The sequence below is a fragment of the Lucilia sericata genome, unplaced genomic scaffold (assembly GCF_015586225.1).
Source record: "Lucilia sericata isolate MDLA Ls3-8-SP2 unplaced genomic scaffold, ASM1558622v1 Contig000042F_arrow, whole genome shotgun sequence".
NCBI classification, from domain to species: Eukaryota; Metazoa; Arthropoda; class Insecta; order Diptera; family Calliphoridae; genus Lucilia; species Lucilia sericata.
This window is the reverse complement of record NW_023994080.1, coordinates 215,031-233,401: the sequence shown is the minus strand read 5'-3', so window position 1 is coordinate 233,401 and position 18,371 is coordinate 215,031. Positions and strand designations below refer to the sequence as shown.

Sequence of the window (18,371 nt, the reverse complement as noted above, 5' to 3'; positions counted from 1 at the left end):
TAAAAACTTCTTCCAGACGAAAAATACCAAAATCCTGGAAAATTTCAAAATGAATCCTGTTTTCTCGGAAAATTAAGTATACTCCAATATATTGTCAAATCAAAACACAAGTAAAGTTTTAACTCAAACTATTCACACGATATCTTTATGTATATTTAACAATTTTCAAAACACCCGAATTCTTTCCTTCGAAATTTCGCTTTACGATATAAACGATACCGTTTTTTACATAATATTGTTGAACAATTTAAAAATAGCTGAATACTTGGCAGGTTTATAGACGATTTTAAGCCGCCGCTGAAAATTTTAAACGCCTTGCTACACATCTTTTTGGTTGCACAAACTGTCATTTTTTGATTGTGTTAGTAAAAAAACTCACACACAGAATTTAATAAAATCGGAGTCGGCTGCTCACCGCATGAGAACGCATAATAAGATTTAATTTAAGTGAAATTTAATAATTTTTAGTGAAAAACGTGTTAATTATCTGATTCCAATTAAAAAAACTATTAAAAATTCCTTATAGACTAATTTGCCTTGCAAAAAGAAACGAATTCAAAAGATTTTGTACGATATAAGAATATTTGGTGAAGCAGAAAAGTACTCGCGATAGAAGTTGTGTAACACCAAGTTATTTAAATACAACAAATATATTTAGTTCAAACATTGATTGAAAATCAAATAGAATGGCGTTGGAAAATGATAAGAATGCAACCAAATCCGATAATATTGGATCAAGTGATGTAGATAAAAAATCAATGAACGGAAAAAACACTGGACTTAAGGGAGACACAAACGCATCAAAGAAGAAAGGTTTGTATAGTTAAATATTTTAATACATTTTATCAGACTGCCATCCCCAGTCAATCGCCCGATAGACAAATATGCACTTCACCCCCTACGTCATAGATTGTTATCATGACATGGGCAACATAAGATCTAGTATTTGCTCTTCCAAGATACTTTCAAAAAATCGAAATGACAGTGAAGACAAAGATTTGGTATTTGGAAAACAATCACATAACATCAATTACGTAATTTTCTTTAAATTTTTGTTGCTGCCTCGTGTATTGTAACAATAACCAAATATGAATGGTTTTTCTAAGGAATATATTTTTTATTTTATAAATTTGTACTGTAAATTATTATTTTATTGCATTTTTAAGATTTAAGTTATTAATCGAATGCCTGCCTATCTTTCTTCGCCGGCTATATACTGCAAGCGGTATACAATACTATTTTCTACATCTATAAATTTGTTAGTTTAACCTACAATAAGCACGTGCTTAGTTTTGATTTACAAAGGGGTGTAAATGCTGTATGTTGATGTCCAAATGCATGTAAAACATAAATTTATTATAATAATGTTTTTTTCTCCAACTATTGTAATCATGAATGCAATGTCTCATTTGAGAACAAAGCAAGTCATTTATATTTTTTCTTATTTATTTTCTTCATTGACAAAAAGTATATTTTTTTAATAGATAGGTATTTTAATTAATTTAAATTTCAAAATTATTTACAATTTAAATTTGCCGTATATTAAATCTGTAATTATTATATATTTTTGAATGTATATCTTGACCCTATGATTACCATACAATTGATCTTTCAATTATTGTGTCAAATTTCTAAAAGTTTTAATAAAAATAAGGGTGAGTGTTAATTGTGTTATATTATATTAACTAACTTAAGGCTTTTTCCATATCGTGACAAAATTTAAGAATGTTTATAGACAAAACTAGGCCGAATTGCTTCATTATAGCGAGTATACTGATAACAAAATTGATTTTTAAACATATGTATTTAATATATTCTTTTATGCTCTTTTAATATCATTTCTTGTAGGTACATACTTTGTCAATATAGTTGTAATTTCGACCAATATTTGTTAATTTTCTATATTTATTAAATTTATGTACCATCAATGATTTTTGTGTTAAATATTCTATAAGTTATGTTTTTTTAATCATGTGATGGACTAAAAATCATAATATGAGCATAAAATTGTTTTATATTATTTATCATCATCTTAGAGCGGGTTTTTGAGATGTTAATCAAATGCCAATTAATAATCAGATTAGTTAATCTAAAAATAAATTTAATCTTATGTTAATCCGCTTTGATGGTTTTGAGTACAAGATTAAACTCCGCAGTGTTACCATACAAAACAACAGAAAATGTCACTGTTTGTTATCAAAACAATGCATATTTTATAAAAAAGAAGAAGACAAATGTAAATTTAATATGAAAATTAATGAAAACTTAAATTAAAAACAAAAAAATGTATTTTGAAGTGTCCATAATTTATACTAATCAATAAATAGAACATTTTAATGTTTATATTTATAAAAATTTTATTAATTTTTTTGCATCAGCTGTTTACACTTTTGCATTTCGTGCTTAAGATTAAACCACCTCCATTGGCCGCTTAAACTTGCAAACAAAATTAACTAATTGAGTACTCAAAAACATCTTTCGAGGACTAATTTTAATTTAATCGCTAATCTGTCACCTAAAGATTGGCCCATAGTGGTCTACCATTACAAATCCAAAGTGTTTCATTCAACACTTGGTTTTCGAATAATTAAAAAAAGTTCACTATTTGAAGTGGTTTCGAATAGGGCTTTAGCTTTAAAACCATTTTTTTAGTTAAAGGCAATTTTGTCTGCAAAATGATAAAAAAATTTTCCAAAAATAACACGTTTTATAGGTATATAAAATGGAAATATACAGAAGATATATTAAAAACCAAAAAAAAAAAAAATACCCATAGTAGAACATTATTTTTTTATCATGAGTTTACCTATGTTCGTTATATTTTTTATACCCTCCACCAACATCAGTGGTGATAGAGGAAAGAAATATTCATCTGAGACCCAACCAAGTATATATATATTCTTAGTCCTTATCAAATTCTGAGTCGATCTAGCTATGTCCGTCTGTCTGTTAAAAAAACACGCTCACGATAAAACAAAGCAATATAATTTTACCAAATTCACCCAAAATGTTCTTCATTTTCCTAAGTCGGCTCATATCGGGAGAAGTTATGAATCAAAATTTAAAACAACTCGGAAAATACGCTTTTTTGTATGCAATATAATTCCATGAAAATCATCATTCGTTCGTTTCTACTGAGCTTGATCCCTGTTAAAAATTGGCGGAATCGGTGCACAACTTCATATACCTCCCTTACAAATGTACATATTCCCGGAAAATGAGTTTATTGTTAATAACTTTTGTTAGAATAACGATATCTTTACAAAATTTTACACGTTAAAGTTTTATGTCAAAAGAATTCATACAGAAGAAAAATTTTCTGGATAGGTCCACAATTGGTCCTAGCTACCATACAAGGTCCTCTCCCGAAAATCACTTAAACGCACATAACTCACTACTAAATTAAGATATCCATACAAGATTTGGCACAAATTATTCTTTTATATACAGAAATATTACTGTAAATTTTTTTCGGATCGGTTTATAATTGGTCGTAGCTCCCATACAAGGTCCCCTTCACAAAAACACTTAAACGCACATAAATCATTACCAAGTAAGGATACCCATACAAAATATTACTTTTGTACTCAGAAATGTAATTTTAAAATTTATTAACGATCGGTCCACCATTGGTCATTGCTCCCATACAAGGTCCTCTTCAGAACAACATTTAAATTCATATAACTCATTACCAAATAATGATATCCATACAAAATTTAACGGAAATATTACTTTTGTAATTTTATATTTGTATTTTTTTTTTAATTTATTTAGATCGGTCCATATTTTGCTTTTATATACAGAAATGTAGCTGGAAAATTTGTTTACAATTGGTCAGATCTCCCATACTAGATCACTTCTCGAAAATCACTTTAACCATATATAACTAGTTGCGTTATCTTTAGTAAAATTAGTTTAGTATAAACACTTTCCCTACAAACATTAGGAAGATATCTTCCATAGAATAATAATACGAATTCGTATCGCCTTGCTTGTAGGGTTTGTGTACAAAAATATATATGTATATTTGTATTTCTTTAAACCTTTCACACACATACAAATTATTAATTATAGCTAAAGCATATTTTAGGGCGCTATAGAAATATAAAAGAAAATGGTGTTTGCAATGTTCAATAAATCTTGCATTTATAGCAAGATTAAGCTATTTAAATCTTGAGGTTTTCTATTAAGAAACACAAGAAAACTCATTTCTACAAAAATTTGATCAATTAAAAAGTATTAATTCAAAAGTAGCTGGTGGAGGGTATTTAAGATTCGGATCAGCCGAACACAACACGCCTTGTACGCGGCAACGCGTTATAGGCTTCTGTCAAAGAAAGTTGAAATAGTGTATTTTCATTTAACAAGTTACAAGTCTGCCGCGTAAAGTTCAGCAACTTTCAATTTTTGACGCGTCGACAGCTGATAAGGGTTGTATTTTGTTTTGTGTAGAAACTAAAATGAAATAAATTTCTTCAATAATGGAAGAAAAAAATTAAAAAATATACAAAACTTAAAATTTTGATTTTTAAAACAGTAATAGTCTTAAAAAACATTAAAAGAAAGATCAAAATGACGCGTGGTGTGTAATTTGCCGCTTATAAAGCGCGTAATGTTTGAAAAGCGTGAAACACTCCTAACGGGTAATAAGTAAGGTGAGAGCGTTTCGGCAACAAACACAATAATTTTTTGTTGTCTAGAGTTGGGTTTTGTCAAATTGAAAAATAATAAACATTGGAAAGAAATAGTTTTTGTGTATTTCACAATATTACCTATAAAACCGTCGTTACATTTAGCTTGTATCAGCAGCAGGACTGTGTTTTAATGCTTCCTTCATCTGAAATTTCTTATTCGAAATCTTTTTATAAACATTTTAATTCATAATTAAAATTTTTTTTTATATTTTTTTTAGAATAAAAATAAATTAATTTATTTTGACATAACCCAAGCACTTTTTTAATAAACAAATAAAAATCAGCTGCCTTAACTATTTCACCTTACTTAGTGCATCCTCTATTTTTGTTTCAAACTAAAGTTTGAATACGACTGAAAACAGGAAAAACATATTTTTAATTTCGCATGAAATCTTTATGTGAATACATATAAAAACTTTGAAAAACAAACACACTTTTTTAAATGTTATTATAATTTTTAAATTATTATTTTTGATTTTGTATTTTCTAACATTCATATCTCGCTTAATTTATAGGTAAAAATGGCAAGAACGAAAATAAATCTGACGTAGTAGCTAATGGACACGATGATGACATTAAGAATGTAAAAACCAATGGTGCTGTAGATTCCAATGCAAATGATTTGGAATCAGTGAGCGGCGAAGATAAGAAGAATGAAGAAGGTGTTGATATGAAAAAAGATACCACTAAATCAGAAGGTGGTGATGGTGGTGAAGAAAATTACGATGAGGACTTAGATTTAGATGCTTTACACGACAGTGGCATAACTGTACACATTCAAAGTCCTGGTGCTGAATTGCTGTCCGTACAATTGTCCAGTATGGAACTTGTGCAAGAAATACACCAACTATTAATGGATCGTGAAGATACTTGCCATCGTACATGTTTCTCATTACAACTAGATGGTGTTACCTTAGATAATTTCGCTGAACTAAAGACCATTGAGGGCCTTAAAAATGGATCAGTTATCAAAGTCGTTGAGGAACCGTACACCATGAGGGAAGCGCGAATTCATGTGCGCCATGTTCGTGATCTATTAAAGAGCATGGATCCCGCTGATGCATACAATGGTGTTGAATGCAATTCTTTAACATTTTTACACACAATTACCCAGGGTGATTTATTAGAAAAGAAGAAATCTCGCCCAGATTCTGTTGACTGTACGCCAGCAGAATATATAATGCCTGGTGTTAAGGAGGCTCCCTTAACACCACTCCAGCCTGGAGTTAATAAAAATTCCAAAGGACCTCAAGCTCTGAAGGTCCTTACCACCTCCGCCTGGAATCCACCACCTGGTCCCCGGAAGTTGCATGGCGATCTTATGTATTTGTATGTGGTAACCATGGAGGATAAACGCTTCCATATTTCGGCATGTCCCAAAGGATTTTACATTAATCAATCTACAGATGATGTATTTAATCCAAAACCAGACAATCCCAGTCATCTTAGTCACTCGCTGATTGATTTGTTGTCTCAAATTTCACCCTCTTTCAAACGTGCCTTCCAACAAATGCAGAAAAAACGCACATTGCGTCACGCATTTGAACGTGTGGCCACTCCTTACCAAGTATATCAATGGACCGCACCTCAATTGGAGCATACCATTGATGCAATTCGTGCTGAGGATGCCTTCTCATCGAAATTGGGGTAAGTTTCAAAAAAATGAATTCATCCATTTTACATACTTAAATATTCACTTTTTCATACACAGCTACGAAGAACACATTCCCGGTCAGACTCGTGATTGGAATGAAGAACTACAAACAACTCGGGAACTTCCCAGAAAAACTTTGCCGGAACGTTTATTACGCGAAAGAGCGATTTTCAAAGTTCATGGTGACTTTGTCATTGCCGCCACAAGAGGAGCCATGGCAGTAATCGATGGTAATGTATTGGCCATTAATCCTGGAGAAGATCCCAAAATGCAAATGTTTATCTGGAATAACATATTCTTTTCGCTTGGATTTGATGTGCGTGATCATTACAAGGAGTTGGGAGGAGATGTCGCTGCTTTTGTTGCACCTCGCAACGATTTGCATGGTGTACGTGTATACAGTGCGGTCGACATTGAAGGACTGTATACTTTGGGAACAGTAGTGGTTGATTATCGTGGTTATCGCGTGACAGCTCAATCTATAATACCTGGTATTTTGGAACGCGAGCAAGAACAATCTGTTGTGTACGGAAGTATTGATTTTGGCAAAACAGTATTGTCTCATCCTAAATATTTAGAATTACTGCGCAAGGCTGGTAAACACTTAAAAATTTTACCACACTCTGTTATTAATGAACGTGATGAACCAGTTGAGTTGTGCTCCTCGGTTGAGTGTAAGGGTATAATAGGCAATGATGGCCGTCATTACATTTTGGATTTGTTGCGCACCTTCCCACCAGATGTCAATTTCTTAAAGCTCGACATTGAACTGAGCCCTGAATTGAAAGCGATGGGCTTCCCAATTGAACATAAGCACAAGTTGTCGTGCTTACGACAGGAACTTTTGGAGGCTTTCATTGAGGACCGTTATGTCAGTTTCATTCGAAATGCCGCTCAACATTTACAGCAGTTGAATGCCAATAAGAAATCCGACGAAAACAGTGCTGCAACAGCAGCAATTACAGAAAAGGGCGAAGAAGAGGCAAAGGAACCCTCAAAGGATGAGGGCGAGAATAAAAAATCTGAAGACGATAAAAAAACTTCTGATGCTCTCGAACATGCCTTTGATGCCATCAAGGATGCTCAAACTAACGTTGCTACAGCAGATGAAAAACAGGCTGCAGAAGTTGTTAAACGCGCTTGTGCTGCTGTAGGATCTCTCAAAGAAAAAGAGTTCGATTTCCGTTTCAATCCCGATGTATTTTCACCCGGAATTCGTCACGTCGATGATCCCAATGGACCAAATTCGCTAGCCAAACAGAAGAAACTGGTACAAGAAGCTGCAGAGTTTTTGGTTTTGAAACAAATTCCTGGTTTTATAAAGGAACATATGAATCACACATCGCCACCTATGGATGGCACTAGCATTACTGAAATATTACACAGCCATGGTATCAATGTTCGCTATTTGGGCAAGGTCATTACTATGCTCGCTCAAGTGCCCCGCATGGATTATTTGCACAGAATAACTGTGTTGGAATTGATTGTTCGTGCCACAAAACATATTTACTACGCCTACATGCAAAATACGGATGCCATGCATTTATCTGCTGCCATAAGCCACTTTTTGAATTGTTTCCTTTCGTCAGGCCCTGTCAATGCTAATACTTCTTCCGATGAGTTGCAAAAGGCCAATAACAACAGCAATAAGCGCGGCAAGAACAAGAACAAAAATGGTGGTAAAAATAATCAGAAGAATGGTGGACAAGTAGGAAATGAAAACAACGACTGGGCTCTTATGACGCCAAAGACTTTATGGCAACAGATTAAGAAGGAATCTAAATCATATTGGGATTATGAGTTAGGATGCGATTCAATTGAAAGTGCCGTCGAAAAATTCGGATTCCAACGTGTGAGCATTTTACGTGCCTTTTGTCTAAAAGTTGGCATTCAGATCTTGCTGCGTGAATACAACTTTGAATCGCGTAACAAACCAACCTTCGGTGAAGAAGACATTCTAAATGTCTTCCCCATCGTTAAGCACATTAGTCCGCGGGCTTCGGACGCATATAACTTCTACACCACTGGTCAATCCAAGATTCAACAGGGCTTGTTCAAGGAAGGCTACGAACTGATTAGTGAAGCCTTGAATTTGTTGAACAATGTTTTTGGCGCTATGCACTTTGAGAATGGCTCTTGTCTCAGAATGTTGGCACGCCTCAGCTATTTGCTCGGTGATGCTCAGGAAGCCTTGGCTATTCAGCAGCGTGCGGTTATTATGAGCGAACGTGTCAATGGTATCGATCATCCATGCACCATATTGGAATATGTGAGTATGATGCTTTCAGAGTCGTTTGTATAAAATCTATTAATTTGTTTTCTTTTCTTCCTAGACTCATCTATCACTTTACTGTTTCGCCAATGGACAAATCAGTACATCATTGAAGTTGTTGTATCGCGCAAGATACTTAATGGTGCTCATTTGTGGCGAAGATCATCCTGAAGTGGCTTTGATTGATGTAAGTAGTGAAAATGATACAAAAACGAAAGTCGATCTTAAATACAAATCTTTTTTTATTTTAGAGCAACATCAGTTTAATTTTACACGCTGTTGGTGAATATGAGTTGTCTCTTCGTTTTATTGAACATGCATTGAAATTGAATTTGAAATACTTTGGCAACAAATCAATGAATGTTGCAGTCAGTTATCATTTAGTAGCACGAACCCAATCCTGCATGGGAGATTTCCGCTCTGCTTTAAACAATGAAAAAGAAACCTATTCCATCTACAAATCCCAAGTAAGTCTATTCTTTAAATTGACTTTATTTGAATGAATTTTTTACATACTTCTTTATATTTCTGTTTGGTTGTGTAGTTGGGTGAAACTCATGAAAAGACCCGCGAATCTGCCGAGTGCCTTCGTTTGCTTACCCAACAAGCCGTTCTGTTGCAACGTAAAATGAATGATATTTATTCGAATGGAAAACTTACAACTGGACTGCCCCCCATTCACATTCAACCACCAACAATGGGTTCTGTATTGGATATGCTGAATACGATTAACGGTATTCTATTTGTCCAAATCAGGTAAATAAACAGTTGCAGCTCTGGCTCTAATTGAATCAAATGTTAATGAAAATCTTTCTGCTTATTTTCGTTTCCATAGTCAAAAAGATATTGCCAAAGTTAAAACTGAAATTGAAAAGCATTTGAAAACTACGAATGAAGTAAACGAAACCACAGAAACACTTAAAAAGCTGGCCATTAACAATAGTACGGATGAGACTGAAGTTGCTAAATCAGAGCAACAGACTAACGGCAACGAACCTTCATCCAGCAGCTGCAATGGAAACAATGCTACTACAACAAGTTGAATTCAATCTTTAAATCCAAAAAACACCAAGTAATCATTAACAAAAAGAACTAAAAAACACTAATTATCTAGAAAAAAAAATCGGAAATTGGATTTTACGAGGTGACGCAGCAGCTTAGTGTGTTCTGATATGTGATTGTGATCACATATAAACACCAAAAAATAAAGTACCATTGTTAGACAACTTCATTATGTTTTTTGTTATCATCATCGCCATTTTATCTGATACAGTTTTCTTTTTCTACTTCTTTTTTTTAATGGAAAACTACAATTAAAAATAATAAGAGCTTATTGCTCTTACATACTATGTTATAGATCCCTGTTTAAAAGTTATTAACTTTTGAATATAAATCAATCATATTTGTTTTCATTTTTATATTATTATAATTATAATCACTGTTATTTTTAGCTTTTTTTTAGATTTAATATTGAAAACATCGCAATTTGTTGAACAAAATTAAATTAAACAATATATAGAATAAACTGAACACATTAATATTTAAAACATAGAAAGGAGTATAATGTTGTTCGCGTACTTCTATGTTTAAGGTATTTCAAAATTTTTTATACTTTGAAATTAAAAAAAAAAAAATAAATAAAATAGGAATTAGTTTATTATTACTATCCAATGAAATAAACACCTACACACATTTATATTTGTATGTAGTTTTTGATAAAATAAATCAACATATACATATTTTTATTGGTTTTATTTACATTTTCTAGTAATTTTTACAAATTATAAAAAGAGACAAATACTTCTTATTAATATAGCGTGTTGAGAAACAAAATTCTTAGAAATCTGCCGAAAGAATATATTTTGAAGGATTCATGTATATTTATGAACTATGTATGGAGAAATAAATGTCTTTAGTTCTAAAAAATTTTGTTACGGAACACTATAATGGAAAATAAATTTGAGTTAATAGGCTTTTAATTTTCCATACACATAATTATTATTTACAAATATAAATCATACTTACATACAAATATGCATAAAAATACAATACAATAAAATTGAAAAAATAAAAAATAATATTAGCTGTGTTTTTTTGCGAAACCTATATCTAAAACTACACCAGAACTCATTGGAATAAAAAACAAAAAAAGGAGGGAAAAAAATTTATAACTAATGTAAAAACTGTTAGTCTGCAGAGTTTTGAATTTGGACCTCTTTCACTTCAAAACGGTTACTTTGATTTCAATGAATTTTCACATGCGTCGGAAAGAAATACAGGCGAGTTTAAGTTCCTAATATGGAGTCGTGGCTAGAGTACCCCAAAGTAGTTCATCTCGGGTATGTACATTTTTTTACGATCATTTGTAGTCCGAGTTCAAAAATGTATTTAATATTCAGTGGCGAGCAAAAGTGTATTCATGTTTCATTTCATTTTTTAATAAAATTTCAAATTTTCACACATTTCAAGTGTAAATTTACTATGTACCGTTATTTTTCGTAGAGTTTTTATACCCTACACCACTTTAGTGGGGAGGGTATATTGGATTTGTGCTGATGTTTGTAACATACAAAAATATTCGTCCTAGACCCACCTTAAAGTATACCAATCGTTTTCTGAGTCGATTAAGCTATGTCCGTCTGGCTGGCTGGCTGTCCATGTAAACCTTGTGCGCAAGGTACAGGTCGCAATTTTCAAGATAATTGGATGAAATTTGGCACGCACGTTTTATTTGACCCAAGGAAATGGTTTAAATCGGTCCATTATTTCACCTAGCCCCCATAGAACAGAACCCCCCGAAAAGGGCTTCTGAGCTCATAATTATGTTAAATATACAGATATATCGATAAAATACGGCACAACTAAGTTTAATAGAAGTCTTGATAACCCTATTAAACTTAGTTGACGTGGCATCTCCCATATAAATTAAATACAAAAATTCATTTATCTTGGAAACTATTACAGTTACAATCTTAAACATTTGCAAGAATAACTTTAACATCCATTTAAACATTTTGGGCAATAAATTGGAGGTCTACCCATGAGGGGAGCGGCACTTCCCATATTAATTAAATACAAAAATTCGTTTATCTGGGAAACTAATAGAACTAATTTCTTCAAATTTTGCACGAAGAACTTAAATATTCATCTGAACATTTTGGAGCAGCGGACTTTCATCTGGGGCGGCTTGAAGCCCCCATTTTAATTAAATAAAAAAATTCGTATATCTGAGAAACTATTATGGATGAAAAACTAATTTTCTCAAAGAGGCTTTATATGGGGGCTAGGGGCAAATATGGACCAAGCCCGATAAAATTTTGTGAATATATTTATATTTACATAATATTTTATTGTGCTGAATTTCATCGCGATATTTGTGTTTATAAGTTAATTTGGGAAATTCAAGTAATTTTCTGAAGGGGACTTTGTATGGGAGCTAGGGTCAAATGGGGCCCGATCTTTATGAAATTTGGCAGGGTCATCAAGACTTCTATAAAACTTAGTTGTGTCGTATTTTATCGATATATCTGTATATTTAACATAATTATGAGCTCAGAAGCCCTTTTCGGGGTGTTCTGTTCTATGGGTGCGTGCTAAATTTCATCCAATTATCTTGAAAATTGCGACCTGTACCTTGCGCACAAGGTTTACAAGGACAGCCAGCCAGACGGACGGACATAGCTTAATCGACTCAGAAAACGATTCTAAGACGATTGGTATACTTTAAGGTCTAGGACGAATATTTTTGTATGTTACAAACATCAGCACAAATCCAATATACCCTCCCCACTAAAGTGGTGTAGGGTATAAATATTTTAACATTTATATTTAAACATGATGTTAGGATAAAATACGCAGTAAAATATTTTCAAATTTTGGTAATGAGTATTGTAGTAGTTATTTCACACATTACTTGGTAATGAGTGGTCTTTATTGATAAAATTATTTCATTTTTTTGGATAAGATTTGTAGCCAGATGTATAGAGCGTATGTCTAATAAGGAATTAGTTAATGGTTTTAAACCTAGTAGATTTTAGAAGATTTTTGAAGAAATATTGATTTGTATCTTTGTGTAAAAACTGTTCCAAATAGCACTACAAAACAACTTGTTAATGGAGCATTGGGTAATAGAATAGACTAATAAATACAGAAAATAACTGTAAAGCCGGTTTTAAATCCGGAAAAGTCGGGTAAGCATATTTGTAACCAGTTATTTTTTGGTCATCGTCAAACAAAAATAAGTAGTTATTCACCCAAAAAGAAAGTACTTACTCTTTACTCCAATATTACTTGCCTACTTACCGGGTAAGTAAAGATTTTACTGGGTACCCAGCAAAAAAAGTGTGGAAAAAGATGTAGAATTTTCATCACAACTAGTAACCCGAAGTGTTTCAAATTCAGGTGAAAAACCTATGAATTTTACATTAGCGTGTCATTGGAGGGATGTTGTTCATTTTTGACAACTTTGAACTACATCTAATCTTATCTTTAGAAGCTGTAAAAATCCGATATTTGTATGTCAAAAATAAACCACATTCTTTCAATGAAACGCTTATGTAAATTTCATTGGTTTTTCATCAAAATTTGAAGTACTTCGAATATGTTGTTTGTAGTGACTTTTCTACAACTCTTTTCTCATTTTTAACTGTGTTTTAATTTGTAAGTATATGTTTGGTTTATAAAAGCGAAAAGTATGCAATCGCATTTTTAGATGTGATTAAGATGTCGTTTGTAAAGTATGACATCAATTATTTTTTGCTGGGCATATACGTATTTGTATATGTACATATGTACCTTGCCAGCAACTCAACTAACTTTAAATGCATTAAAAGCCGAGTTTTTCATCAACTAGTTATGGTTGATCATTGGATTATTTTTAATGGAGCCAACTGACTATTTTAACATGGCGATGTCCTACGCAGTAGTCAATTGTCCGACTCTGCATGACTTTTCAACTAGCTTAAAGTTATTTACTAAAAAATTAGCTTAAAGGTAACTCTTTATTAACTAACTTAAAGTTAGTTGCAGAAAAGTCAAGTAATAGTTTTCTTTTGTATTCCCTACTGTATTAATTAATTACATTTTAATTAAATATATTTAAAATTTAACTACTAGTTATCTAAATTACATTTCGCTTTAATACAAGTTATGATATTTGTTCGTTAAGATTAATAGACATCAGTTTTCTGCAGGGGAACTAATAATAACACCGGTATCCATAAAATTATGAATGATTTGTTCATTATTTCCATGATTCCCATTGATCCAAATCTAAAATAAATTTTAAAATGTTATGTGTAATGTTAACTGTTGATGTCTTATATTTACAGTATTAATCAGCAGAATTTAGAATTTAGGGACCGAGTTTTGAAATATTTAACCTTTTATAATTAATTTTTCCAATTTACTGACTCTAATTTCACAACGTATACAAGAAAATGACAAAAATGTAAAACAAAATTCCAAATAATAAAGAAACATGAGAAAACATGTCGAAACAAAATGCTCTCCAGATAATTTTGGGGTACTCCCGCATTATATGATAGTTAGCTTGTAGCAAGTCTTTAAAAGTCGGTTGTTTACGTTAATAAATATCAAATTTTGGAACATTTCTGCATTATGTATATTGTAGTTCGTTTATAGTCAGTCTATTAAAGTTAACAAATAAATTCATAATAAGAGAAAACGTGTTGAAATAAAATTCTCTCCAGATAATTTTGGGGCACTTCTGCATTACATGATAGTTAGTTTGTAGTTAGTCTTTAAAAGTCGGTTGTTTCTAATACAAGCCGCATTTTGCAGACTTGTATATCTGTACACATATCAGCGCAGATGTGCATTACATTGTAGTTAACTTATAGTCAGTCTGTAAAAGTAAACTAGAAGTGAATTTTTCTCGTAGTCGATTACAAAATTGCTGGCAGGGTATGTTATGTGTGATATGTGTACAGATATACAAGTCTTTGCAAAATGCGGCTTGTATTAGAAATGATGTATTTATTTGTTATTGTTGTTTTTTACTTTGATGAAGTTATAAAATGTAAAATTATAAGAAAAAATAGAAAAATAAAATAAATTGAAATTATAATTTAAATATGTACCTAAAAATTAAAAAATATAAAAACTGTTTTTAAAACATACTTGATAAAGTGTATATAATATTCGGCACAGATAAATATACAACTGTGACTTGTTTTAAATTTCCATTGTGCGACACTGTTTTTAAGCGATGTTATCTAATAACTTTTGGATAATGACTTGTATATAGTGATTAACAATTATTGATTAAATACTTATTAAAGTGATTTATAATTGATATTGACATTTTCTTAGAATTTCATAATTTTGATAAAACATTTTACACAAAATAAATATATGTATGTTCATTCAATGAACATAAAATAAAAGTCAAACTATAAGAGTTATTATTTAAGAAATAAATCATAAAACTTTATAACTCTTATGTCCTTGGTTCATTGTACATACATACAGTGTCTCTCATAATTATTCGAATTTGGGTAAACTATAAAAAGAAACCAAGTTTAATAATATATTTTGTGTGCAAAATAAATAAATTAATTTGTTATATTGTCTAGATAGTCGTTATGTTTGATATCACGTTTTTTAAAACTTGAAAAATTTGCATTGACTTCAATTAATTATGGATTTTTAAAAAAAGTCCATGAAATTGCCTCTCAAAAGTATACGAATTTTTCCTGTATTTCATATTTGATCGTATTATATGCAACACAAATTTTAGAACCGAATGGTTTTTATGCGTAATATTGTTTTAAGGGGTTACTATCCACGGAAAGGATATATTTTTGGACCATTTGGTCCACAATTTTGGGGAATTTGTACCTTTTTTCAAGTAATATCATTAAAATGGCGATTTTTGGCCATAGTTGTAAATTTTTCTCCTTATTTCCAGAGATAAAACAAAAATTTGATATTGGGACTTATAAGACCCCTTGGGGTATATAAAAATAATATTTTTTGTTACAAGAATCTGTATTTAAACGTTCCAAGATAAATTATTCGGATCATTTTTCTGTAGCTAATTCAATATATTGGAACTTAAGTCCATTTTTATAATACTAGGATCAACTATTTTCGGGGAAGTTTTCTGGTATATATTCTTTTAGATATCAGCTTTTATACATTTTAAGTTTTCAATGTGTTGTGGAAGTGTACAACTCCAAAACATGCCTCGAAGAAACACCATTCAAAATAGTAAAATCATTATTTTTAGATACCAATGGCCTCCATGCTGCATGGCACGATATCAATATGATCTAACTCAAAAATATTGATATATGTTTAAATAATATTTACTATGATCAAATTAAAACCAAAATTTTGGACTTACAGTGTTATTGTAACGGGAAACATAAGCGTGAAAGTTACGAGTAGTAAAAACTGAAATCTACTATATAGGATGACGTTTTATTAAGGCATGTTTTGGGGTTGTATACCGCTATAATATATTGAAAATTTAAAATATATTAGTGCCAATATGTACATGAATATACACTAGACAACTTTGTCGGAAAATATCGTCCCTAGATGTACGAAAAGGGACTTATGGTCCAGATAATTCAATTAGAAACTGAAAAACGATACCAAAAATACATCTTGGAACGTTTAAGTACAGATCCTTATAACAAAAAATATTATTTTTAGATACCCTATGGGTTCTATTAAATTCCAATATTAAATTTTAGTTTTATCTATGGAAAAAGGGGTGAAAACATTACAAATATAGCCAAAAATCGCCATTTTAATGATATTACATGAAAAGAGGGTACAAATCCCCCAAAATTGTGGACCAAATGGGTCAAAAATATATCCATGCGGTTGATAGTTACCCCTTAAAACAATATTAAGCATAAAACCATGCGATTCTAGAATTTGTGTATCGTATAATATGATCAAATATGAAATACAGGAAAAATTCGTATACTTTTGTGAAGTAGTTTCATGGACTTTTTTTAAAAAAAGCACAACTAATTTAAGTAAATGTAAAGTTTTCAAGTTTTAAGGGGCGTGATATCAAATCTAAGGACTATCTAGACAATATAACAAATTAATTTATTTATTTTCCACACAAAATATATTATTAAATTTGGTTTTTTCATAGTTTACCTAAATTCGAATACTTATGAGAGACACTGTATGTACATACATACACTGGCGAGCAAATATGAGTGCATGTTTGTAATTTGTGCACTTTATTTGGAATTTGATTTCTTTTTTACATAATATTTAACAATATTAATCTCAATTTAATCCAAAAAGTGTAAAGTGTTTTGCTCCCCACGAAATCTTTAATGAAGGCTGTCATTTTTAATATTTTTTACAAAGTCCCATATTAAATAAATCACTTTTCGCATTTTTAGGACACTTTTCTATAAATGTTTCTTTATTTTATTTGAAATCATGCTGATCCCGTTGCCAAAGCTCCTCCAAATTGGTTGGGTTTACTCAGTATTGTCTCAACGGCCACTTCAGGATTTAGCACAAATTTTCAATCGCATTGAGGTCGTGGCTTCCATATGACTTCTATATCTATAAAAAATCTTGCTGGAAATACAATTCTGTGCGATTTTTACATGTGCTATCGCCTTTTTATTGAAAAATTACTTCTACCACAGGATTTGCACTTTTACCTACCAAATCAGGAAATGAATCTAAAAAATCGGAATGATAAGTCTACAAAATACTCAGAAAGTCTTCTTTGCTCAATATTTAAATTATTTCCAATTAGTCTAAGGCACTATGTAAACCAAACCCATGCCATAATCGTGTTTTAATGTTTCCTTGGGATGGCGCCTTTGATTTCTATTCCCAGGGTTATTTTAGTTTTGTCTGTATTTTACTTAGAAATTTACACTTTTTGGCTTAAATAAAAGAATTCACAAACAAAATTTTTGGATGTGCTTTTTATACCCTACACCACTATAGTGGGGAGGGTATTATGCGTTTGTGCTGATGTTTGTAACTCCCTACACCCACTTTAAAGTATAGCAATCGGCTTCACTTCACTTTCTGAGTCGATTTAGCAATTTTCAAGATAATTGGATGAAATTTGGTACATACTCTTCTTTTGACCCAAGGACAAAGCCTATTGAAAATGGTATTTAGTATAGCCCCCATACAACCTTACTTCCCGGATAGGGCTTTTGAAATGTTCTTAGATCAGCAAAATCTATTATAATGTATGTAAGTCATCAGCATCATACTGATTTTCGTAATGATCAGCCTTATTGGACCCTATCCCCCATATAAAGTCCCCTTCAGTAAATAACTTGATGGTCAAAATTCACTTATAAACACTAATAACACGATGATATTCTGCATAAGTAACTAATGTAGACATAAATTCCTCTACCAAAATTTATAAGGATATGGCCATATTAACCCCCTGTCCTCATTTAACCCCTCTTTTTGAAAATCGCTCTTTTGTCAACAAATTGTTAAAATATTTCTGAATTGAGGTAAAAATGAAATTAAATTTTATTAAAAAAAATAATCAACATTTTCAACATAATCACCTTCCATGCCCGACTATAAATTCTTAATTGTTTAGTTTTATTTTTATTCCAAATAAAATGAATAAATTGCAAACATGCGCTCATATTTGCCCGCCAGTGTATATGTATGCATGTACAATTTGTTTTTGTACGTTTTTATCGAAGATTATTTTATTAAAGATTATTATAGCAAATATAATTAGTCCATATTGAAAATT

General features: G+C 31.4%; 1 protein-coding gene across 1 annotated transcript; it reads left to right on the top strand.

The window, feature by feature from the left end:
• The first annotated feature begins 363 nt into the window (after positions 1-363).
• On the top strand, positions 364-10,349 carry LOC119614292 (protein clueless). Its single transcript, XM_037970434.1, has 7 exons — positions 364-813; positions 5,210-6,341; positions 6,406-8,617; positions 8,682-8,807; positions 8,872-9,087; positions 9,165-9,376; positions 9,456-10,349. The coding sequence occupies exons 1-7, from the start codon at positions 687-689 to the stop codon at positions 9,661-9,663; spliced, it is 4,233 nt and encodes a 1,410-aa protein (XP_037826362.1). The 5' UTR covers positions 364-686; the 3' UTR covers positions 9,664-10,349.
• Positions 10,350-18,371: the final 8,022 nt, after the last annotated feature.

Excerpts from the sequence above, each read along its gene's own strand:
- LOC119614292 (XM_037970434.1), top strand. The coding sequence starts at position 687 with ATGGCGTTGGAAAATGATAAGAATGCAACCAAATCCGATAATATTGGA. Across the intron at positions 6,342-6,405 it reads GCCTTCTCATCGAAATTGGG|CTACGAAGAACACATTCCCG; the intron begins GTAAGTTTCAAA and ends TTTCATACACAG. Across the intron at positions 9,377-9,455 it reads ATTCTATTTGTCCAAATCAG|TCAAAAAGATATTGCCAAAG; the intron begins GTAAATAAACAG and ends TCGTTTCCATAG.